This window comes from Coloeus monedula (assembly GCF_965178545.1).
Source record: "Coloeus monedula genome assembly, chromosome: Z".
Classification (NCBI taxonomy): domain Eukaryota; kingdom Metazoa; phylum Chordata; class Aves; order Passeriformes; family Corvidae; genus Coloeus; species Coloeus monedula.
Genome location: NC_138822.1, coordinates 33,099,777 through 33,126,027, shown reverse-complemented (window position 1 = coordinate 33,126,027; position 26,251 = coordinate 33,099,777). Strand labels below are relative to the sequence as shown.

Below are 26,251 nucleotides of genomic sequence, written 5' to 3'. Positions count from 1 at the left end.
TTATTGAGACTTCCAGTGATGATTCTTTATTTCAGAAAAATGTCAGTAAAAAAGGAGTATGCTTAATTTTCACTGTACTTCTACTTACTTACTCTGTTAAAGTATTAAGAGCCAGAAACAACAACAACAAAAAGAAGTTGCATGGAACCATCTGTCATATTCCTACTATAAACTATTCATACTATAAACTCTGTACAAAGTGGGCCCACATGCCAACAGAAACAACATTTGTATTTTCATTGCTAGCCTAGTGCATAGAAATCTTTGAAAACAGCTACAGCCTCTGGAAGGCTTTAGTGCTGGTAAAGGTAAGTCCATCTTACCTTTACCAGCTGTTTGTTCCCCAGATAGAGAAGTATAGAAAAGTGAAACTGAGAGGATTTCTTTCTCCAAAAACTGTACCAGGATATGGCAGCAGTTCTGCAAGCCAGCTGTATTGTTAGGCTACCTCAAGAGAATTGGTTTTGCTCTTCCAGCATGTTAGGTATAGCCTTCTGGTTTATTGTTTTCTTTCTTCTTGGCAGTACAGTCCTGTTTCCAGCCTGAAGTTACTGTCACACAGAAATGAAATTCTTTTACGTTCTTGATTTTTTGAAGAGCCTGTTCAGCTGTGTCCTGTGAAACCTCCTTAATGCAGCAGCATTTCTAAGGGTCAATAATATATGTAGTGCTGTATAAACACAAGGAGGTACATACCCACCCCTAACTCTAAACTAGAGGTATGAAATCTGAGTTCAGGATTAAACATTTTCATAATACTCTTTTCTTCATGTACATTCTTAGCTCTTTTCAAATAAATATCAGCAATTCTTAGTCTGTCATTTAAAAACCACTAATTTTAGATGTTATATACAAGTACAAAAATGAACACGTAGGCTCAATAGGAGGAAACTTAGATAGCAATGGGTATTCTTACATAAAGGAAAAGTTGATTTGGAGACTTTATAATAGTGCAGGCTAACAGTGTAAAAATTTCAGACAGAGCACTTAAGGACTGAACTGTCGTGTCACCACTTGTGGTGGTGAATGGAACTAAGTCCAGTTGGTGGCTGGTCACTAGTGGTGTTCCCCAGGACTCAGTACTGGTGCTGGTCCTGTTTAACATCTTTATCAATCATTTGGATGAGGGGATAGAGTTCATGCTCAGTAAGTTCACAGACAACACCATCAGGCAGGAGTGTTGAACTACTGGAGGGTAGGAAGGCTCTGCAGAGGGATCTGGATACGCTGGATCACGGTCCAGGGCCAGTGGTGTGAGGTTCAACAAGGCCCAGTGCCGGGTCCTGCCCTTGGGTCACAACAACCCCAGGCAGTGCCACAGGCTGGGGCAGAGTGGCTGCAAAGCTGCCCACAGGAAAAGGACCTGGGGGTGCTGGTGCCAGCAGCTGAACATGAGCCAGGGTGTGCCCAGGTGGCCAAGAAGGCCAATGGCATCCTGGCCTGTACCAGCAACAGTGTGGCCAGCAGGACCAGGGCAGGGATTGTCCCCTGTACTCAGGGAATGATACTAAGGTGTGCTGGAGCATGTGCAGAGAAGGGCAATGAAACTGGTGAAGGGTCTGGAGCACAAGTGTTGTGAGGAGCAGCTGAGGGAACTGTGGGTGTTTCTTCTGGAGAAGAGGAGGCCGAAGGGGACCTTATCATTCTCTACAACTGCCTGTAAAGGTTGTAACCAGGTGGGGGTCAATCCCTTCTGCCGCGAATCAAGTGAAAGGACAAGAGGAAATGGCCTTAAGTTGTGCACAGGGAGGTTCAGATTCCATATTAGGAAGATTTTTTTGCTGAAAGAGTGGCTAGACATTGGAATAAATTGACCATGCAGGTGGTAGAGTAACTCTCTCGAAGTGTTCAAGAGGTGTCTGGAAGTGGCACTTGGAGTGATTATGGTGGTGCTAGGTTGATGTTTGGACTAGATGAGCTTTAAGGCCTCTTACAACCTTGATGATTCTGTGATTCTGTAGTTTGGATATATTTATGTACCAGGTTTTGAAGGGGTCAGTGCTGGCATATTTGGACAGTTTATCCCATCTACTTCATGCACTTAATTTAAGACAGAGAGATGTGCCATCAGAAAACAGATGTCTCTCTGTTGATCATAAAGGCGACTGCTTTCACCTTGATACTTTTAGACAGATTATGTTAAGTGTGTTGAATCCAGCTTTGATTGATCTGCTTTGCTTTGGCTTGACTGGAGTTAAAATTAAGTAAACTGTCTCACTTCAAGAAATCTTGTTAGGTATGTTAGTTGAAGCAGTCGTAGGGTCCTTGGTAGTTAGTCAGATTGCTTCATTGTATCTTAATTCTTACTTTCTATATTATAAAACAGTTGGTTCTGAAAACCCTAAGTGCACAATGAAAACCACCAAATACAATTAGAAACAAGAAGATTGGTAGTACTCGTTCTGCATAAATCCCATCTTGGGATTTAGAGTTCTTTAGAGTTGCTGGGTGGGTTTTCTTTCTTTCTTGTTTTATAGTCCAAGAAAGGTTTTTTTACATTATAGTTTGTAACAGGAATATTTACCAGTTAACAAGCTGGGGAAGAGAATGCACATCCAGCTTATAAGGTGGTTAATTTTGGTTCTTGAAAATACTGGCACATCACTCACATTGTGGGAGAATTTAATCTATTACATAAGAGGAGACAGGGAAAGTAAGTTCAGATTCAGGTTGAGACTGGGGAAGGTTTTTAAAGAACATACTGCATAATGGAAACATTCCTGTATTGTCTTGCCTTTGAACACATTACAAAAAGTAGAAGTATCTTTCAAACATTTTGATATTCCCACCTGTATTTTTTAAAGGAAAGTGCTTCAACATAATACTTTAACTTCCATTAAAATACTAGTATAACAAAACTGTTCACCCTTACATTATGTATTTTCTTGCTCAGTAAGAAGAGAAAGATACTGGTAAATCCAATTGAACTGAGGTCCCACATTTTCCAAAATACTACACTTAATGTATAAACATACTTGGATTCTGATTGAAGTTAGGTGCTGAGACAAGGATCAGTTTTGAATCTTGGTGTTCTGTTCTTGGTTTTGGATTTTTTTTTTTTACTTCTAGCGCACCTATCAGGAGATGTAATGAGACCTAGAATATTCCTCAATTGACCTCAGACCATATGTAAAAAAAGCACTGTCTTAATCATGTGATGTTTTATTGTTTGTTTTCCAGAGTGGCAAAAGTAATGAAGGTTCCTGTGTATGAGACACCAGCAGGATGGAGATATTTTTCAAATCTCATGGACTCTGGACGTTGTTCCCTTTGTGGTGAGGAAAGTTTTGGCACTGGTAAGTAATACATGATCAAAAATTACCACAGACTTTAAATCTTTCCTGGATGCCTCAAGTCAAACCCAAAAGAATCAGCAAATTAGCTCTGTCTCATGCTGAACCACTGTCTGTTCTTCATGTCTTGAGGTTTGTCTTGTAAGTGTGGTGTCCAGCACCTTGAGGCGTGAAAAATGGATATTGAGAAGTGGCAAGCAATCTTAACTACTGTCCAGACAGCTTCTGAAGGTGCCTGGCACACTCTTCTGACTTGGACATAAGTCAGAAAAGCTTCACTGGTTCCACTGCAAGTCTTTCACAGACTGCAATGGCATTTGGTGGGATTTTGCCTGTATGGGAGCCACATTTTTTCCTGTTGTAATTAGGTGTAGAAAGTATGAGGATTGGTATATCTGGTGGTACATCTAAACAAAACTGTTGCAGGCATCTCTTTTTGGAGCATCACAATTGCTTAAGTGTCAGATAAATTGCTCGTGTCATGTTACATGTCAGCATCGGTGTTTTCCCTAGGTGTTTCTCCCTTATCTGTCACAAGAACCAATCAAACAACAGAATGCAGAATAAATGACAAATCTGAGCCATCAGAAATATAGTATTGACAGTAAGCATTAGAGCAAGTAATGGAACTATGTAGTCTGTAAATCTGCACAAATGTGGTTTTAGTTCATGACAATAACTGAATAAATTTCAAAGTGCTTCTTTATTTCTTTCCTGGATTCTGGCACAGAAATTCTTCCTTCTTATTTATTAGTAGGGCTATATTACAAGTCTTTTTGAAAAAGCACAGACCAGAGTAACATAATAATTTGCCTGGCTAATAGTTTATTCTATATTTTGATGTGAGTTCTATGGAGTTCTCTATTTTGAATGTGTAATTCCTTGGCTGCAGCTCTTCATAGAAAATTGTTACCATGCAGTGAAAGTTGATAACAAATTTCATTTGCTTTAATTGACTTTGTCAAGTATTAAGTTTGTTGGTTGGGGTCAGTTAGAGCAGAATGCTGCTTTTTTGAAAATGAGGATACCTTTAAGCCGTAGACATGCCACATCATATGTTATCTTGTTTACTGTATATATCTGAATGGGCTGTGATGGAAGTACCAAAAATATGTTCGATTTCTTTGGGTCTTACATGTAAAAAGGAAGAAAATTTAAATTAATAATGAATGTTAATTTTCTTTTTGTTGTCAATGGGAGCCAATGTCCCATGTGTAGCAAACTATATGCCTTCACAATTAGCTGTGAGTGGCACAGGTTTGTATTGCCTTGAATGTATCTTTTGAACAGCTACTTCCTCTGCAGGGTGCTCTGTGAGGTCATTGAAAGAGATGTAATTTGGGGGGAGAAGGGCAGGGAGATCTTGTATCTTTCAGAATATACTGCTTTGTTGTGGTGTATTGTTGAACTGTATCTCCATTAACCCACGAGAGGTGTGAACTAGGTTGTTATCAGCTCTCACTGCTTTTCAATACTTTTTCACTGGGCCAATTATGTACCCCTTCCTTCTAAATACTGAAGTTCTTCTTGCTCATACAAAACCAGATACTTTCATGAAACTTGTGTGGGTGTAGAGACATCAGTATGACCTCATTAGCACCCACATTATTTAGACAAGAACTCCTGGCTTCATCATCATGCTGAGGAAAGTTAAGTGTGGTTTTTAACTGGATGGAGCTTGTAAGAGTTTTGATAATGAGTTCCTATGGGTTGAAGTAATCTAGATACCTTAGCCCACAGAGTGCAGCACCTCCTGTTGCATGCAGGCCTGTGTGTAGAGGTATGTAAAACAAACAGGAGTGGCCTCTCTGTGCCATATGCAATGACAAACCCCTGCCACAGATCTGTCTCTGCTTGGGAAATTAGTCTCCTAGGCCATCTTCATCTGATGATGTTGAGTATGACTCTTTCAGATGCTGTTGTGTGAGGGAGAAGGGAGGGATCATTGGTTGCTTAGTAGAAGCGATGTCTTTTTTGAGGAAACTTGCCATTTAAATTTTATGGTGCAGTTACAAAAAAAGACAAATATCAAATTTCCCTTTCACATTGCAAAAGCATGTTCAGGTCTTGCTAAAAAGGCTGTCCCAAGTACCAGTGGACTTTAGCCCTGGAGATAAGTCACATAGAAATAAAAATAAAGTGTTTTGATCTACTGTAACAGTGAGGACATTGTGATCTCTGTTGGTCTAATTTTATTATCCTGAGTATCTGATAGTGGTTGAATTTGGGAAGAGAAGCACTCAGGGAGGTCAAGGAAGTGCCTCTAGGGTTTGCCTCTAGATAGGCAATAAAATAACCCTGACTTCTCTCTTCTCTTGCCATTGACTTTTTTCTTTGCTTCTATCTTTCTGTAAGGCCTTGTACTCCAGCCTGTCTTCCAAATTTGCAGCTCCTGTCTCCTGACCTCAAACTAGTCTCTACATTCCTTAGCACTCTGTGTTCTTTATATTAATCTGGTTCTTCCATCCTATCACCAATTTTTCAGATTCCTGATAAATCCTGTCTCTTGTGAATGCTAAGGGTGCTTAAACAACATATTGTTAGCCATCATGGAGAGCTGGTCTGCAGCAGTATCTCGGCATTCCAGTATGTTCTGATCAGATTAACTTTGTTGTACCTGCAGCAATTAAGTGCAGAAAGCCTCCTGACCTCCAGTTTTATCCAATTCCATCTAAAGGCAAATCTGGACACTCGAGATTCGATCCCATGGGCATCTAGAAAACTTGAGCACAGGGTTTAAATTCCTCAGTCTGCATGTAGTTGCTGTGTGAAAAAAAAATGTGTGACAGAAAGAGATTTCCTAAAGATGATGTAGAGTCTCCCTCACTGGATACATTCAAGAACTATCTGAATGCAATCCTGTGCCATGTGCTCTGGGATAACCCTTCTTGAGCAGGGAGACTGAACTGGTTGCCCTCTTGTAGTCCCTTCCAACCTGACCTGTTCTGTGATTCTGTGATACTTACGGGGCAATTACACAATGGCTGCGATGTCTAAAGTTTGGTTTTCTCACTGCCTCGATTTCCTTACCATCTTTCAATTCAACGCAGATGTCTGAAATGGGTCCTTATATGCCAGGAGGTTTATTTGTAAAACATGGTCTGGTTTGTAGATGACCAGTACTTTAGCAATGTGAGCTGTTTTTAGCAGTAAATATTTACCTTATTGCGAATCTTTTAGTAATGTCCTAAGCTGTGTGACCCTCACATGTTTCTGCCAGTATTGGGCATTTGAATCAATTTTACAGCTTTTGCCCAATCATATCTATTTAAGGAACTGAAATTTGGCACTTCTTTAGCTTTCAGCGTGGAATATTTATATAAGTGTATGATATAGTGATTGGAGTGGGAAGCTTACTGCTTTGTATAAGAGGAGTGAGTTTTAAAAATCCACCTTCTGTCATCAAACTGCATTGGAAACCAATTCCTTGTGTACCCAGGTAATCCAGCCTAGCTGGAACCAAGTAATACAGAGCCCTGGTTTTATAACAAAAGGGACTTTGCTCTGGCAAGTAAATAAAAGCAAATTTTCTGCTATAAAAGGAGAAAAGATGTTGAAAATATCCCATACAGCTGTATTTCCCAAACTTGTTTTCTGGCAGCTGATCTTGGAGCTCAACCAATGCTTTAAAAACTTCTTCCATTTTTGTAGCAGTGTGGGGAGCTTGTCAAATGAGGTTAATAGCTTTCTGGTTCTATGACTAATGCCCAGCACAGAGTTCAAAGGAGGGCCTCAGCAGCAGCAATTAGTTTCTAAATTTCATCAGCAAGCTATTAATCAGGGTTAGGAGAACTTTGTGGCTGATTTATCTCTCTGCAGCTTAAGCCATTTCAGTAATTGCTACAACTTTCAACTTTCTTAAATTTGCTTGCTTCATCTCCAGATTTCCAGATTCTATTGACATCAACCCCCTTCTCCTGCAAGATTAGGTGGAAGAACCTAGTGGAGAATATAAAAATGTGCTATTACTGAAATGAATGAAAGCCTCGAAAGAGCTGTTTGGTGGTGTCTGTTGCAGTAATACAAATCTAAAATAATCTCATTAACTTGAATAAATTATCAGATCAGAATGTCCCTAAATCTCCATTTGCCTAAAATATCATTAAGTTTCAGACTGCTGGATTATAAATTTGTGAGACTCAAGTATGTGAAAACAAAATTATTTGTTGTGAATTTGTGTACTCCTGTGATTTTCTTGTTTTAAAATCACATTTAGAAAACACAGTGATAGACAGGGATTACTAAACTAGGGAAAAGTAATTACCTTTTATTCATGCATATGACCCACAAAGCTTGCTTTCTCTATCCAGAATTGGATATCCCAGATACAGACAAAGATAGACAGCTTTCAAATAGTAGAAAAATCATAATTGAACACATTTGCATGATTTTACTTTGTTTCTCAAGCTACTGCCTCTGAAGACTTTTTTCAGTCTAAAACTGTGTAAGCTGGCTACTTTTCTATGAATGGGAACATGCTCTGAGAGTTTTTCCCAGGTTGTTTACTTGAGTCTGGATGTAGCAATTTACTGTAGTAAAAAATAACTTTTGCTACTGTTATATGGAGAAATAACAAATTAACTTAAAAATAAGTTGTTGAAACACTTGCAGTTACTATAATTTCCCTTACCAATGGAAAATTAAATATAAAGTGTTAGAAAAAATATTTGTTGCCTCCTCTGTTCTGTTGTCTCTTTCTGCTTTAGCTCATTAAACAGAATCAGGAATTCCTTAATTCTGTGATGTTTCAATTAAAAGTAGCACTGAGGATCATACTGAGGTTACTCAGAGCCCCTATTGCAATTGGGGAATACAGTATTGCAATTTCAGAAATACAGAACTTCGAGGCACCTTTTCCTTCTTCCCTTTGCACAGGACGGATCTCCTTCTGCAAATTGATTGGATCTGTGAAGCAAAGAATGGAGTTAGCTGAACTGAGGCAGTAGAATAAACTCCCTCCCTAGAGTCACTACAGTGTGAGCTGGGCTGTAGGACTAAGTTAAGACAGAGCTAGCAATAACACATACAGATGTTGGTAGGTGAAAATCAGAGTAACAAAATTGCAATAATTGATTTTAATTTGCTGAAAGAAGGAAGGGCAATAAATACAACAACATATTTGCATACAGTAACCATGCTGATGGATGTGCTTAGTTTCCCTTCTGTTAAGACTAACAAACTGAAACACCTTCTGGGCACACAGGATTATTGTCCCTGTACTCATATCAGGCTAGCATTTTTAATTGTGACTTTTGATTCTGGAGCAGTTAAGTTGCTTCTAGCTATCCAGACTTTTGTCTCTGGATTACTTTCTCCCACTGCTTTCTCTTTCCAGAGGAGCAACAATTTCTGTCCTCTGAGGGACATGCAAGGACAGAACATATACCAAATCTGCTAAATGTATATGAAGAATAATCTATTCAGCCCTCCTTATACAGATTTATGAGCTTAAGCCATACCAGAACAAAGCTCAGAACACAGCAAAGAACTCTTCAGAAATTATTCTGTCCATGTTTCACTTGAACATTTTGGTTCAATTAAATGTACTTAAAGTGTTTGCTACATCAGAATGCATCTCTTTGATGTTCAGCTTAGCCCGTTTCTCCCATTGTCATGATGTATAGACCATTTTGCTGAACAACTGCAGTGCTTTTCACTGTATGATTTGCTGGCCTGCAGTCTGCAGAGTGTTACATAGCAGGAGAATAAATGGTCATTCATATAGGAACAAATTGCTGAGAGGTTAAGCTCATTTCCATGTCTCCGCTTCCTGCTGGTGTCTGTTGAGACACTTAAGCCATTTAAGTGGCTGGTGATAATCGGCAACAGAGATGGCTTTTTTAGGCAAAATGGAATTTTTTCTGTGCTAAGGATGAATGGCTGAAAGGAGAGGCAGGCAGGTTAAGAAGGAAAGCAACAGGCATACCAGGGTGAGCCTGCTGTTACCAGGGCCCTGCCTGGCCCCCTGGGGCTCCCCCACTCTACCCAGGAGCACCACCAGGGCCATCAGCCCCTGCCCCAACAGCGCTGCAGCAGGGCCAGTCTCCAGCTCCCCACAGCCCTGCTGTGCCTGGGCAGGGGTCCCCCAAAGGCAGGCCTGCCAATGCTCCCACCTCCTGGCCTGGCCTTTCCCATCCCCAGTCCAAGGCAGTGCCTGCTGCCCACAGCTGGGTCTGTCCTGGTGTCTCTGACTGCCCTGCTGTGGGGCAGTGGGACTGGGACAGGCCCTGGCTGTTTGTGCTCTGCTGCTCAAGAGAAGCCCCGCTCTTCCCAGTCCCCTGAGCATCCCCAGCCCCCATGGCGATGTGATGACTTTTCCTGCTGTTACCAGAGGAACAATGTTTGCTGGGAGAGAAGTGACAGCTCTATTCTAGATTTCTCTTTTGGTGGCAGGGGCAGAAGCCTGCACCAGTATCTGGGAACAGACTCTTGGCTTCGGTGACAATGACTCTGACTCTGCTGTCTGCTTTGCCTACAAGTAAGCTGACTTTATTATCCATAGGACATAATGCTGGTGTTCCTGTAGAAGATATCCTTACAGTAATCTAGCATATTACTGCAACGAGAGAGTAGAAAAGGTGAGAGATGACCTTTAAGGTCCCTTCCAGCCCAAACAATTTCATGATTCTATGACCTGAGTGTCTGAAGGACTGACTTTCTGTAGAGGGACATTTGTTTTCCTTTCTTATCAAAGCTATTTGCAAAGCTTTGAGAGCTCATAAATAACCCTGCCCTTTTTCTTCTGACTGGTTGGCACTCCATGCTTTCACAGCACCCAGTACTGGAGCTGGAATCAGAGTAACCTGGGGCTCCTCTTGCAGCAGCTCCTCAAGCACCAGCCCTAAATTCTGGCTGTTGTTACAAGAGACTGCTGTTGTTGCAGAGAGTTCACAGATTACAGATCAAGGCAGATAAAAAGTGGCAGAAAAGAGATATTCTTACTGTCATGATGGCTACTTTGCAAATGTGAAGGCTACTGTCTCAGCTCTTAAATCCGTCTACAGTGTTCGATGTCCTCATTTTCTGTAATGCCTAATGCATAGACATAGACACATAATCTTCATGCAAATCTTTATCCTCATCAACAAGTGTTCAGTAATCATTCTTGTACAACTTAAATATTGTGCTGAATAGTATTTTGCATTTATTTAACCCTGTGGTAGTTAAGTTAATGTTAAGATTAATGTTAGATTCAGAGTGTTGAGGTTGAATGTAAGACAAGAAGCATAAGTGGCAGGCAGATCTGTGGCAGACCCAGGACAATGGACTCTTAGAAAATCCGTATGAGCACAGGCTGATACCCTGATAGTTGCTCTCACCCAAGAAGACAGACTGCAAGTTCAAGGCAACAGCAGTGATTGGAAGACTGAACCCCAGGAATCATGGTGTCTCTCTGCACATCTTGTTATTTTCCTTATATGCCTTTAATATGTTGACAGTTTTTCACAGGGTTAACAGCTTCAGTGCATCAGTTTATATTATGGGAACTGTCCTCTGCCAGTAGCAAAACACAGCTGTTTTGACAGATGACTGTGTGGACTTTGCAGGCTGTTACGTAAAACCAAGCTCTGCAAAGCAGTCTTGCTGCAACGGGATTTTTTTGTTTGGGGAGGGAGAATATTTCAGAAAACACGTTTTCAACCTAAGAGTTTTTAGATTCCTCTCTGGTGGATTTTATTAAGTATCTTCTAAGGATGGATAGTTAATTGGTGGCCTCCATAATCAGTAGGTTCTTCATGCAGTAAACAAAACTTCTGAATTATTGCTTTGTACTCACAATAATGTGTGACTAGACAGAAAACCACAAGGCTGCAGCTAACAAACTTTAACCAAATCTAGTAGTATTATGCCAGATCAATGGCTACATGTTTGATACCTCTTCAAGTTTCTTGAGTCTGTTAGCTTATATAACTGCCATCAGTATCTACTGAGTGCTAGGGGTCTTGGATCTTACTTGGATCTGAGACTCACATGTTAAATCATATGAGGTAGTCCAAAACTGCTTGTAGTTTTCATTGTTGGAACAATTCCTGTCTTCATAAATACCTTCATAAAATCTATGAAGGGATCTAGATTGGAGAATCCAAACATCTTTACCACTGAGACGTATGGAGAAATACAGAAAAGGGAACAGTCCTGCTCTCTGGTTTGCTTGTTTGGTTTTTTTTTTTTTCCTCAGGAAAAAATCTTTTAAGTTCTTGGTCGTTGTCCTGACGGGAGGTCATGAACATTATGGAAATCTGCAGTTTTTATGGAATGGGAAGGTTCTTTCTCTGCAGCTTGACGTCTGCAGGTGAACATCTGCAGAGATAAGGAGAGGGTGTTGAACTCGACTCTCATAAAGGAGATCATTCTGACTCATGGCTGGGGTTTGCATATCTAGCCCAATTCTGGGAAACAGTAGCAGAGGTGTGAAAACACTCTGTACATCAGTAAGCAGGAATAATGACTAAAAATGTTTTCATACTGCTACTGTTTCTATTCAAATACTTGTACATATTTTTACTTAACCTTAGAAGTATGGGCTTTGTTATGCATAAATAGATCACATTTTAAGCATTAGTTCTGGTTTTCTGTCTGGAGCATCTCAGAGGTACTGGGGCTGGTACTATTGATTACTGTTAGGTGACATAACACAGTTAAATGAAATATTTGCCCAGCCTCCTTACCTTGTTTTCTGATTTGCAGTGGTACCAAATAATGTGCTTAATGTCTCTCTCTTTAGGGTCTGACCACCTTCGGGAGAAAGATGGACTGTGGGCTGTGCTAGTTTGGCTTTCAATCCTAGCAGCTCGAAAGCAGAGTGTGGAGGAGATTGTCAGGGATCACTGGGCAAAATTTGGCCGGCACTACTACTGCAGGTGAGAAAAATGAGGAAAAGGCACTTATGCAGCTGATAGGAGAATTCTGATACAATCATTGCTTGTTTAGATGCGCTCATCTGCACTTAGGTGTGCATTTGCTGTGCCTACAGAATGAAAATCTGCCACAGATTATCACTGTTTTATAGACAGACTTTTCCAGAGGAGTGTCAGAAAAAAGAGCTATACGTATATGTTATGTATATGCTAGCATATGCGTAATTGAATTTTTTAATATTGAATGGCAGAAAGATTTGAATTATTTACTTGTGGAATATATAGGTGCAACTTGTTACATGATGTTGAAAAAGAAACATAATCCCAGCAAGATTTACTCCTGCATTTTTTTTCTCTAAGTGCCTCCATGTGACAGGGTTTTAGTGAGAACTGAAAGTTATGCCTGCTTCCAGTTCAGGATAACTCCTCCAAAGATACAAATATTTACTTATTTTTATTAAGGTCTCAACATGGTGAGTTCTAGCTGTCATTTTCATCTTTGCTTCTGCCTCTTTCTCAATCCAGACATAATCCAGAGCAGTTTGCAATTTGTAACATGTTTTGCAGCTATTCCTCAAAACTTGTAAAACAAGTTTTCTGTATTTCACTTGTCTGTTGAGCACTGCACTGATTGTGTCATTAAATTTTGAAATCTAACTGTGTATTGGTGATGTTTTCTATGCTACTTTAGAAACTGCATTTTCTAGATGCTTTCTGTTGATTTAGAGTCCGGTGGCCAATGTAAAGCTGTGGTTACACACATGTAATGGTTAGATTGCACAGGACTTGCATGTGTGTGCTGGTTTCATTTGCAATCGGTAGTTAAGTGGTACACTTCTGATTTTTGAAGTAAGCAGTAAATTGCTAATTGTGAGTATATACAGGTCTGTGAAAGCAGAACTCTTATCTCTGGGCATTTACTTTCTGATTCTACCTTTTTTTTTATATATGTGCAAGGTTTGATTACGAAGCACTGGAACCCAGAACAGCGTATTTCATAATGAGAGACCTGGAAGCTTTGATCACTGACAAAGCATTCAGCCATCAGCAGTTTGCTGTGGGTAACAATATCTACAGTGTGGAAAGAACAGACAGCTTTGAGTACGTAGATCCTGTGGATGGCACTGTGACCAAAAGACAGGTATGGCTGTAGGGCTGGTTTTGCGTCTGTCGTATTGTCTCCAACAGTGTTGTTTCTAAAGTTCAGCTGGCAAGACTGTCCATTTATTTATGGGATGGTGTTTCCTTTGCTGTGATAGATTCTGCATTTCCTATTTAAGATTAGCTCAGTCTGGATAAGATAATCCACCTTTAGTTTATCTTGTACTTGCTGTATGTAACTGGAGACAACAGTGTCACAATGAACATAGGATGGGATGAAGTCCCTGTTGACAGCAATGCATGTGTAGGGAGGGTTCCTTTTCTGGAACAGTAGAAAATGTCATATAGAAAGAAGGTCTTTCTTTTTTCTATTTGCTATCTGAAATCTCCACTGGCTATACATTACCAAAAAAAAAAAAAAAAAAAAAAAATTCTTGCTCTTGGTGACTGACAGGATTTACATAACTGAGGTGCAATATCTCAATACCTACTGTATCCAATAGCATGCAGAAGACTTTATAAGGTTGTAACCTATGTGGGCACATTTGACTTCCCTAGCCCAAATTATCAGTTCCTTCTGGATTCTGTCTATACTGCGATTCCTTGGTTATCAAGAACTGCAGTTCAAACTGAACCTTTAGTGTTTGGAAATTCATGATGTGCTCAAAAGTAACCAGGTACTTTTACCAGGTGTAAATGTATATTCAAGTATCTTGAATATGAGCTATGACTCCTATTAAAGCTTGTCCTGATTTTATGGTATTTATATTTTTATGGTCCTGGTTTCTCTGGTTTTTAAATTATTTGACGTAAACAGACCCTAGCAAATGATATTACAAGCCATTAAAACTACTGTCATGCCATTCTGCTCAGTCTTTATAGTTCCATTCATCATTGCATCCAGAAAATATAAGCAGCCCATCTGCCACTGAGCTACTCTCTTTTTGTGTATTACTACTGAAACAAGATAGGAGGATGTTGTCATATCCAAGTCCAGTGGAAAATTACATGCATGGCAGACTTGTGACCTTTGTAGCTTAAAAAAGCAGCTTGTGAATTTTCATTGCACTTTTCTTTCCCTTAATTTTTTCATCCAAAGCACTTACTCTATGTTGGAATATAATTGCTAATCATATCACCATGTAACACAAACAGAGAAACATGACTTGGCTTGTTTTCAGACGGACTCTGAAAGGGAGCCCATAAAACCAGAAAGAAAAGTCTTTCATAGGGAGAAGCTCTTATTCAGAGTACAGCTCAACCAGTTTGTCCTTTGGCAAGGACACATTCCTAGCTCCATGTGTCTGCAGCCTCAATGGGATTCTCCAAGCACAATGAAAGTGGAGAGGATATTGATCTATGCAAATGAAACAACAGTTCACTGCTGCCATTTTCCTCAGGTAGCTTGCTCATCATCTGAATGCAGGTATCTCTTTCAGACTATCATAGGCTTCATGTGGATTTTTTAGTTAAGTATTCAGGAACATGTTCCAAGTTTTGTTCCCCAGTAGGTAGGGGAGAGAAATTTATATTCAGTGCAACTGCACTGTCTCATGAATGAGAAGCTGGCTACATGATAATTATTCAGTGTTAATAAACAACATACTCAGAAAATAAACACAGCAATGAGAAAATAGGCAGCAAACAATACACACAGACTATTGCTTCTAATTAATTCTGTCTCCTGAAATCCATGAATATTGTTTATCACAGTGCAATAATAAGACTTAAATTAAGCATTCTGTTGTTCTCGAAGACTCTTTTAATTTTTAAAGCTGTACTGTGCTTTTGCACACATAAGCACATAACAGTGCTGCTCCTGAGGGTCCAGTAACCCAGGAATGGGACCAGTTGCATTTTTGTGTGAAATATGAATTATGAGGATGAGAGGTACAGGTTGGCCATTATACTAAGAGACAAAAGGCTCCAGGGACACCATATTGTGACCTTTCAGTACTTCAAGGGGGCTTGTAAGAAAGATAAGGACAATCCTTTTAGCAGAGCCTGTTGCAGTAGTACAAGTGGTAATGGCTTTAAACTAAAAGAGCAAATTCAAAATAGATATAAGGAAGACTTTTTTTTACAATGAGAGTGGTGAAACACTGGAACACGTTGTCTAGAGACATGGTGGATGCTCCATCCCTGGAATCATTCAAGGTCAAGTTGGATGGGGCTGTGAGCAACCAGATCTATTGAAGATGTCCCTGCTCACTGCAGTGAACACGATGACCTGATAACATCAGGACTGAATGACCTTCAGAGGTCCTTTCCAACCCAAACCATTTGATGATTCTGTGATTATCAAACAATGCTTTATATGGTGCTAAAGATGTTTTAGCATATATCTGAGGAAACAAAGGTTTTAATTACATTTTACTTATACTTTAGAATGTTGGCACACTGTGTTTCTAACATCATTGTCCTGTCAAGCTCCTGATAAAACTGGAAAAATAAAATGCATCTCTTTTAATTCTCTTCTCTCATTTTTTGGTTTACTGCCCTTTAAACAAAAGTAGCAAGGATCTTAGTTTGTGCACTAGACCTTTGTCAATGGAGGGACTAAGGGGAAGAAAAGTTCACTGGCTTATCAGAGGTCGCACTTTTAGTCTAAGGGTACCATTTACACAAAGGGAACTAGAATGTGTATTAGTGCACAGCTGATAGAGTATTGCAACGCTACAACTATTTATCTGTGCAATTTAGTCCTCTGGCCTTAACGGCCTTCCTGTACAGAAACTGTAGATCCAAGTATATGGTCTGTGGTCTGTAAAAAAAAGTGTTTATATATGCAGTACAAAAGAGGGGAGGAGAAAAGAAAAAAAGATGTGAAGATGGGAGCAAAGAGCAATTTTTTACTTAATTAATAAATTTTTCAATCCTCTTTATTATGCACACAGTTAATGTGCATTAATTAGTGTACTTGAGATTAATTAACACCTTAAGTTTTCTAAATTGTACTACAGACTTACTGAAATTCTTGCAGTCATATATTGATGCATGGTGTTTGAGGGGTAGCAACTGGTCCTGTCTTTTGTATTCACTACTGACAAACTGTTTTTTGATCCAGCGATTCTGTAGGTGTTTCTAAGGCCCTGTATCTTTAGTGATCTTATACCTATTTCTCAAGCCATTGATTTTGTGCTCTGCCACACAGAATAAGAGCAAATCAAGTAAAAAGAATAAAAACATCAATAAGAGAGTATTTGTTATGAGGAGTGGGATGGAATGCACAACATCATTTCTAGTCTTCAGAGGGGAAAAAAGAGTAATGAATGAGTCGTCCAAAGTTATGGGGAAAGAAGAATGGCGTCCAAATGACTCTTCCTTTCACTTTTATTTTGAAGCAGTGAATGGTGATTTGTAGAGGTACTGCCACCTTACATATATTCTGTTCCTTCTTCTTTCACAGGGGCTGCGGATTATTTTTTCAGATGCTTCCAGACTCATCTTCAGAATGAGTGCTTCTAGTCATGTGAGAGCTACTCTGCGGATCTATGCAGAGAGTTATGAGAAGGATCCTAGCCAACACAACAAGGAACCACAGGTAATGCAACAGCATTGTAATAAGTCAGTAAGTAAAGCACTACCTCTGTAATAGCAGTGGCTACAAGTTTTCACCTTTGATCAGAAGCAACACTCAACGCTTTGACCCTGTGTTTGTAGATTATTTTCCTAGTGTTGTAAATGTGCACCTTTTGAGGAAGGACCAGCAGTTTTAATATACATTAGTGTAATAATCCAACACAACAGGAACGTGAAGGGCTGAGATGCCTCATGTTAAATGCTGGGCAGTGACTTCAAGTTTATTAAGAGAAGCCATTCTAGGCTGAATTTTTTTCAGAATTTTTTTAGAGTTGTGATCTGACTTATGGAACAATATTTTAAAAATAAGAAAACCGTTTTTCAAGCAGATTATCTGCGAGCCACTTAGGGCATCCCAAGGATTCCTCACAATCAGAGTGCAGTTAGGAAATATGGGTACCAGAGTCTAAACAGTGTAGGGATTCCTTGTACGGGAAAGACTTTCAGCTGTCTAAGAATTGTCATATCATAACCAGACTTTTTCCAAAGGAGAGTGAAAGTTGAGAGCAAATTGCTGGGTTGTCCAGCAGATGCCTTACACAATTAATAAAATAAATCACACTTCACACTCTCAGATTCTTCCCAGCAAATGTTCTTTATGCTGTTATATACAAGAGAGGACTAAGGATATTTTGTGGAAAAGAGGTCAAGCATTTGGTTTGTAGTAAATAAAAACCTTGTAGTTTTTAGTCTTGTGTGTTCATGACTGGAATGCAAATGCAAATCTACCAAAACATATATGCTATCAAATGAATTTGAACCCTAGGTAAGGGTTGATGTTTGTCTTTCATCAGTTTCTGACCACAAACTTAGTTTGTTTCTTCTTATGCTATTAAACAGTCATGTATCAGTCATGAAAAGTGCTTCAGTTGTCACAGAAATGTTGCAGAGTCCATGCCTGCAAATATATCTATTAAATTTATTTGCTTTTTTTTTAAAGTAACAGTTTGCATCCTCAGTAACTTCTTGGACAGAATATTTAAAATGTTAAAGCTCCAACAGAGTAAAGTACTGTATTTTAGCAATTTTATTGTTTTTCCGTGTATCTAGCTTTGCCCAGCTAGCGGGATCATTAATATATTTTGTCTGGGGAGGAACACTGCTACAACCCCATTTGCACTTGCTGCTATACTTACATGCTTACTTACATGGTAAGTTTTGGTATCTGGGGGCTGCAGGAGTGGCTTCTGTGAGAAGTTGCTAGAAGTGCTTCTGTGTTAAAAAGAGCCAGTTCTAGATGGCTCCTAGATGGATGCACCACAGGCCAAAGCTGTAGCCCCCTGTGATAACATCTTTAAGCAAGGCAATAAACTCTCTGTGCAACAACAGCAGGGAAGGGAGAAAGGGGGATACTTGCGAGAGACAACTCTGCGGACACCATGGTCAGTGCAGAATGGAGGGGGAGTGATAGGGCAGTTTGGTGGGCATCTGACAACCAGCCAAGGTCAATGCACCACAGTTACATCAAATTTTGTTACTGCACAAATTGTTTATCAGTTGTGACTGCACTGACCATTTTAAATATGCTTCTTTGTGCTATGCAGATAAGGCATAGATGAAATGAAAGTAAGTCGCAGTAAGAGACAGGCTATGAGTTGATTTTAGAAGTTTGAAGTGGACTTACAGTAACTTTGTGATACATAATCAAAATATGTGATCTGAGCATGTTTCTTGTCTGACAAATCCCAGTAGAAAATACGAGAAAACAATGGAGCATATACTGGCAACATTATGTAGCTAAACTTTTGACTATTTTATTGCAAATGAGCATGGGCATTTTAAAGTGGAATTGTTACTGCATTAACAGATTGTTTTATTTTTTTTGAGAGAAGTCATACTCTGGCAGAATTTAGGCTTGTGTGTCTCCTAAAGTAACGTATGGTCAATGCTCAGTATTTATCATTCGTTCTTTTAAATGAGTGGAAAACAGCAAATGTTCTCAGTGATTTTTCTACTTGTGAAGAGACTAGATTGAGGGAGCAGTGGTTGTCCTCAGAAAATGAGGAATGTGCTGCCCTGCTGTTACATTTCTTTCTTGTTCTGCTTGCATTTGCTTGAGAGAGGCACACAAAGTCTCACCAGCTATACAGACCATCTCCAGGGAGCAGCAAGAATGGGTCTGCTGCACAAGGCTGTAGGAGCCAGACACCCAGACCTGCTGCACCACAGGCAGTGCCCTCCTTGTCCAGGGACAGTCCCACAGCAGCAAAGAGAGGAGGACAGGGCAGGTCTCTGGTAACAAGCTCCCTTAACAAGTGATGGATCAAGTTCAGGGTTCATTTGGAGCAGCAGGAGATGGGACCCGAGACAAAGCTGGAAACAAGGCAACAGTGTGGACCTACCCAGGAGACAGGGTAAAAGTCAAAACTGGAGACAAGATACAACATATATCCAAGCAGTTTTTCAGGGAAAGGAGCTGCCTATAGCATGAGTCTGAGGTCCATGGCAGCAGAGCCAGAGATAAGGCTGGAGACAAGCACTCCTATAGCTTAGCTCAGGCAGGGACCAACACCCCTGGGACAGGCTGTAATGTGCCATGGGCTGGGTGCAGGAGAAGGTCCTTAGGGGACCTAAGCAGGTTGGTAGGGCTTATGACTGCCCTTGAGGATTTCAGTTTGGTCTTTTACTCAGCACACCAAAAAGGGTCTGTTATTCCCAAGGACAGAAAAAAGGCTAGAAGGGATTTTTTCTGTGCATGTATCAGAGTCTGTCAGATCGCAACACTTTTGCTCTGTTTAATCAGGATATTCATAATAATCCCAGGGGTAGGAATGTCATTGCCTTGAAACTTGTTACAGGGACTTTCCTGCATTTATACAGTGCAGACAGGCATTTTAATATCCAGACTTCCTCAGGAAATACATGGTACTGTAAACACCCTCCTCATCTCCTGCCACGTGCACAAAATCTGGGCTAAATAGCAGTTTCATCTCAATTTATACAATAAATTCTTTATTTAGTTTCTCATTGCATATTATTGCACAGTTCCCACTGCTTCTCTTTCCTTGCCCTGGCTGTATGCTTTGCCAACAACAGGAGTGCATTAGAAACAACAAGGTCATAGAGTGTATCCAACAGGCAGATGGCAGACTTCAAGGTGGGACATAAATTTTAGGAGATCCTCATGTACAAAAATAACTAAACATTACCCAGGAGAACATTTGATAGTCTTCAGTGGAGTATGTGAAAGAGACGGAATAAAAACCACCTTTTTCAGAAAACAGCATTTCTAGGAAGGAGTGCCACAGTTTTCTTGATATTCTAATTGCTTTTTTCGTTTGGTTTGCTATGAAGTTCGTACTACATGCACACATCTCAAAGAGCTGTGACAGATTTGAAGTTTCAAGAACTTTGTTGTCTGTTTGCTGTCAGTAATAGGAACATAGCATATACGTAAGTGGTCAGTTACGGAAAAAGCACTGACATAAAGAAGTGAGTTAAATACATACTTTATGTATTACCTTACAGTATTTAAGAAAATTGTTACATTTGGAATAATAATGCATATTTTTCTGTAACTGATCTTCGTAATTGAAGAGACGACTATATGTAATTTCTGTATTATTACACTCTTTCTGAAACAGCTCATCAGGAAAAGCTCCCTTCCATACCTTTTATATCATAAACCAAGACTTAAGATTATCTGATAGTTGGCTGCCTAATTAAATACTCACTTGGGTCTGCTTATTGCACCACCTCTTTCCAGCATCTTAATTTAGATAATGCAGTGCTTCATGTTTTTGCATGGTGACAATTCCAGTCAATACGTGAATTGAAAGGCAAAAATACCTTGATATATCTTTTTGCTTTTTATCACAAGAAATAAATGTCTCTGTCTTGACAGACAGCTCACTCGTGTTGGAGGTTCCATTTTGTGGGATCATTATGGTAAATAGCTTGAGTTCGCCTCATACTAGCATCCTTTTTTCCTTCCTTTCTTTTCAGCAAGATTAATTATCCAATGTACTAGTTTGAAAACAAACCAGTGGGAGGCACCAAGTCAGAATAACAATTTAATGGGGAAGTTAAAGAAAAGGAAAGAAAAAAAAAACTAAAAGAAAACACTGGTTCAAACTGACAGAGTCAAGATACAACCTGAGTCCCTGTTAGGCAGGGTGGTGGTAGCAGTCTGCTAGAATGGTGGCTGCAGTCCTCTGAAGCAGTGATCCTGTAGAAAAGAGGGTCTGCTCTTCCTCAGAAGGTCCAGTGGTGGTTGTGTAGCTCCTGTCCTCTGGAAATCCAGTGGAAAGGCCTTGTCTCTGGTGTTCAGCCTCAGCTTATATCCACGCTGGGATGCTTGGTTCCTCCCTCTGGGTGGAGCATCTCACAATGGGGTAATGAGTCATGAGGCCAAGTGTTGATTAGGCTCATTAACAGATGATAGTCCAGAGGGAGTTATCTGTGAGTCAGGTGGCAGGACAATGATGGGCCATTAACAGCAAGATAGTCTGGGGGGAGGAGGCAAGGAAACACTGCCCCACCTGATTTCAACGGCTGATGGGGATGGTAATAGAATACACTGCAACCCAGGACATTATCCACCCCTTATTCTATTACCATCTACATCATCCCAAATCAATACCTTCTTTAAACTCTACACACACATACATATATATATATATATATATATACAATGAAACCCTACGCACCGTTCTCACCTAAGATTAGGTCTCCTTGTGGTACACAATGGGTTTCCCCATCTTTTTGCATTACCCACCACGTGCAACCAGGTCCTTGAGCAAAGACAATCCCACGGATGGGTTTGCCTTTGCCTGAGGTGGGATTGATCCAAACAGTCTTTCCTAAAATACCCCTCAGGTGTACCGCAGGGACTCTATCTCCATCCATTGTGTGCAAGGGTTCAGACTCGGCGGGACCAGCTCGATTGATGGACCCTCGGGTATTGACCATCCAGGTGGCCTTTGCTAAGTTCACTTCCCAATTTTTGAAGGTCCCCCCACCAAGTGCCTTTAGGGTGGTTTTAAGTAGTCCATTGCAGCGTTCAACTTTTCCGGCAGCTGGTGCATGATAAGGAATATGATATATCCATTCAATACCGTGTTCTCTGGCCCAGGTGTTGATGAGGCTGTTCTTAAAATGAGTCCCGTTGTCCGACTCGATCCTGTCAGGGGTTCCATGTCTCCACAGGACTTGCTTTTCCAGGCCCAGGATGGTGTTCCGGGCTGTAGCATGAGTCACAGGATAGGTCTCCAGCCATCCAGTTGTCGCTTCCACCATGGTCAACACGTAGCGCTTGCCTTGGCGGGTTTGGGGAAGGGTGATGTAATCAACCTGCCAGGCTTCCCCATACCTGTACTTTGACCATCGTCCACCGTACCACAGAGGCTTCACCCGCTTGGCCTGTTTGATTGCAGCACAGGTCTCACAACTGTGGATGACCTGTGAGATGCTGTCCATGGAAAGGTCCACCCCTCGGTCACGGGCCCATCGGTATGTTGCATCTCTCCCCTGATGACCAGAGGCATCATGGGCCCAACGAGCTAGGAATAATTCTCCCTTGTGCTGCCACTCCAGATCCACCTGAGATACTTTCACCTTAGCAGCTCGGTCCACCTGCTCGTTGTTGCGATGCTCTTCATTAGCCTGACTCTTGGGTACGTGCGCATCCACGTGTCGAACCTTCACGGTCAGCTTCTCTACTCGGGCAGCGATGTCCTGCCAAATCTCAGCGGCCCAGATGGGTTTCTCTCTGTGCTGCCAGTTGGCCTTTCTCCAGCGATCCAGCCATCCCCACAGAGCATTAGCTACCATCCATGAGTCGGTGTAGAGATAGAGCCTCAGCCACTTCTCTCATTCAGCAATATCCAAAGCCAGCTGGACGGCTTTAAGCTCTGCAACCTGACTCGATCCACCTTGTCCCTCGGTAGCTTGTGCAACTCGTCGTGTGGGGCTCCATACTGCAGCTTTCCACTTTCGGTTAGCGCCTACAATTCGGCAGGAACCATCAGTGAAGAGGGCATAACGTCTTTCAGTCTCCGGTAGCTCATTATATGGTGGGACTTCCTCAGCACGAGTCACTTGCTCTTCCTCTTCTTCAGAAGATAATCCAAAAGTCTCATCTTCAGGCCAGTTTGTTATAATTTCTAGAATCCCAGGGCGATTCGGGTTTCCAATACGGGCACGCTGTGTGATGAGGGTGATCCATTTGCTCCATGTGGTGTCGGTGGCGTGATGCGTGGAAGGAACCTTTCCCTTGAACATCCAACCCAGCACCAGTAGTCGGGGTGCCAGAAGCAACTGTGCTTCAGTGCCAATTACCTCAGAGGCAGCTTGGACTCCTTCATAAGCTGCCAAGATTTCCTTCTCTGTGGGAGTGTAGTTGGCTTCAGACCCTCTGTAGCTTCGGCTCCAGAATCCCAGTGGTCGGCCACGAGTCTCACCAGGCACCTTCTGCCAGAGGCTCCAGGACAGACCATTGTTCCCGGCTGCAGAGTAGAGCACGTTCTTCACCTCTGGTCCTGTTCTGACTGGGCCAAGGGCTACGGCGTGAGCAATTTCCTGTTTGATCTGGGTGAAGGCTTGCTGCTGTTCAGGGCCCCAGTGGAAATCATTCTTCTTGTGGGTAACCAGGTAGAGAGGACTCACAATCTGGCTGTACTCGGGAATGTGCATCCTCCAGAAACCTATAGCGCCTAGGAAAGCTTGTGTTTCCTTCTTGCTGGTCAGTGGAGACATCGCAGTGATCTTATTGATGACCTCAGTGGGAATCTGACGCCGTCCATCTTGCCACTTTACTCCCAGGAACTGGATCTCTTGAGCAGGTCCCTTGACTTTGCTCCTTTTGATGGCAAAGCCAGCTTCCAGGAGAATCTGGATGATTTTCTCTCCTTTCTCAAACACTTCCTTTGCTGTGTTTCCCCACACAATGATGTCATCGATGTATTGCAGATGTTCTGGAGCCTCACCCTTTTCCAATGCAGTCTGGATCAGTCCATGGCAGATGGTGGGACTGTGCTTCCACCCCTGGGGCAGTCGATTCCAGGTGTATTGCACACCCTTCCAGGTAAAAGCAAACTGGGGCCTGCATTCTGCTGCCAAAGGAATGGAGAAGAAGGCATTGGCAATGTCAATAGTGGAGTACCACTTCGCTGCTTTGGACTCCAGCTCGTACTGAAGTTCCAACATGTCCGGCACAGCGGCGCTCAATGGTGGCGTGACCTCATTCAGGCCACGGTAGTCCACTGTCAGCCTCCATTCTCCACTGGACTTACGCACTGGCCATATAGGGCTGTTGAAAGGTGAATGGGCCTTGCTGACCACCCCTTGGCTCTCCAGTTTGCGAATCATCTCATGGATGGGAACCACAGAGTCTCTGTCGGTGCGGTATTGCCGGCGGTGCACTGTTGCTGTGGTGATTGGCACCTGTTGTTCTGCAACTCTCAGCAGTCCCACAGCAGAGGGGTCATCTGAGAGGCCAGGCAATGTACTCAGTTGTCTGATATCTTCTGTCTCCACAGCAGCTATCCCAAAAGCCCAATGATGTCCTTTTGGGTCCTTGAAATACCCATTTCTGAGATAGTCTATGCCGAGAATGCACGGGGCCTCCGGGCCCGTCACGATGGGGTGTTTCTGCCACTCGTTCCCAGTTAAACTCACTTCAGCTTCCAGTACAGTCAGCTGCTGGGATCCTCCTGTCACTCCAGAAATAGAAATGGGTTCTGCTCCCACATACCTTGATGGCATCAGAGTACATTGAGCACCGGTGTCAACCAAAGCCGTGTATTTTTGTGGGTCAGATGTGCCAGGCCATTGGACCCACACAGTCCAAAACACCCGATTCTCCCTTTCCTCTACCTGGCTAGAGGCAGGGCCCCTCTATTCCTGGTCATGTTGCATGTTGCTCCCTTCCGGTGAATACGTTCCTGAGGTCCCTTCAAGAGGATCGGTCATATTATCATTCTGGTACCGTCTGGAGTTCTGTGTGCAAGAGACCGGAGCAATATTGACTCTAGATGCGCTTCTTGTGGTAGTTGTCCCTCTTTTTAGTTCATGTACCCGAGCTGCTAAGGAGGAGGTGGGTTTTCCATGCCACTTACTCATGTCTTCTCCATGTTCCTGAAGGAAAAACCAGAGGTTACCTCGTGGGGTGTATCCTCTCTCCCTGGTTAGGGGACGCCGGCTCCTAATGGCAGAGACTCTTGTTGGTTCTGGCGAGATCGGGTAAATCTCTTCCTTAAGTTCCTTTTTCAGTTTCTGATGGCCTTCTTCAATCAAGCTCCGGACTTGCTCAGCCAAAAGACTTGTTTCCACGGATGAGACATGAGTGCGAAACGGGGCTGTGACGGTGTCCTCGTAAATCCTCAGTTTGTTCACCAAGACGCCCACCCTGTCCTCGCCTTCCCTCCATTGCAGCGTTGCCAGGTAACGGGAGTATATCTCTGGTCCAAGGCGTGCGAACCTCAACCACATCTGTGATGTGCACTGGACACCATCTGGGCTCTTAGGAAATCTCTCGTCGTCTGACAAAATGATCTCCAGCACAGCCAATTCCCTCAGGCACCGGATACCTTGTTCCATTGTGCTCCATTTCCCTTGGTGCACCTGGAGGTCTTCTTTACAAAGGTACCTGTCCCTTACACTTGTAAGCAGTCGCCGCCAGAGGCTGAGAGTTTCTTGGGTTCTCCCGATCCCCTGGTCAATGACCACATCCCGGGACAGAGATCCCAGCTGCCTGGCCTCACTTCCGTCCAGAATGGTGTCATTGGCTGCAGCGTCCCAGATGCGGAGCAGCCAGGTCAGGATAGACTCGTTCGTCTGGCGGGTGAATTCCCTCCGCAGGTCACGCAGCTCACCCAGGGATAGCGACCGAGTGATGATCTCTGGCTCTGCCTCTTCTGCTGGGTGCGAAGGTCCTGCTGCATCCTCGTCAGTCACAATGCGGGCTGATTTGCTTTTTGATTTCTTCTTCGGCACGGGGGCAACTGCAATCGGTTTAGGCTGTTCTGATTCAGTGATGGTTTGCATGGGGACACTGAGAGTGCTTCTGGTTCCCTTCTCCTCTGTGTCAGTCTGCGTGGACATGGACGCTGTTGTCTTGCATCTGGGTCCTTTCTCCTCGGTGACAGTCTGTGTAGACATGGACACTGTTGCTTTGCATTTGGTTTCTTTCTCCTCTGTGTCAGTCTGCGTAGACATGGACGCCGTTGTCTTGCATCTGGGTTCTTTCTCCTCTGTGTCAGTCTGCGTAGGCATGATGTTTGTTGCTCTGCTCTTTTTCCCTCCCTCATCCTGAGGATGCTGTGCCATGGCTCTGATCCTAAGCATGGTGTACATGGTGCAGGCTGTACAGAGAAGACAAAGCAGAACTGACAGCAAGTTTATGCTGTCTTTGACATCCAGAGGGAATTCAATATTTTCAAAAACTGCTGTGCCTGGCCTGAAAGGCTGGAAGAAACC

At 42.2% G+C, this 26,251-nt stretch overlaps 1 protein-coding gene across 2 annotated transcripts in view; it reads left to right on the top strand.

Annotated features, from left to right (window-relative positions):
- The window catches only part of PGM5 (phosphoglucomutase 5), an 81,590-nt gene that overhangs the window by 45,704 nt on the left and 9,635 nt on the right, over window positions 1-26,251 (top strand). For both annotated transcript variants that reach the window (XM_082301274.1, XM_082301273.1), the window contains 4 exons: window positions 3,181-3,296; window positions 12,019-12,154; window positions 13,109-13,292; window positions 16,662-16,796. In XM_082301274.1, coding sequence (XP_082157400.1) covers window positions 3,181-3,296; window positions 12,019-12,154; window positions 13,109-13,292; window positions 16,662-16,796 — 571 coding nt within the window. The remainder of the gene's footprint in view (window positions 1-3,180; window positions 3,297-12,018; window positions 12,155-13,108; window positions 13,293-16,661; window positions 16,797-26,251) is intronic.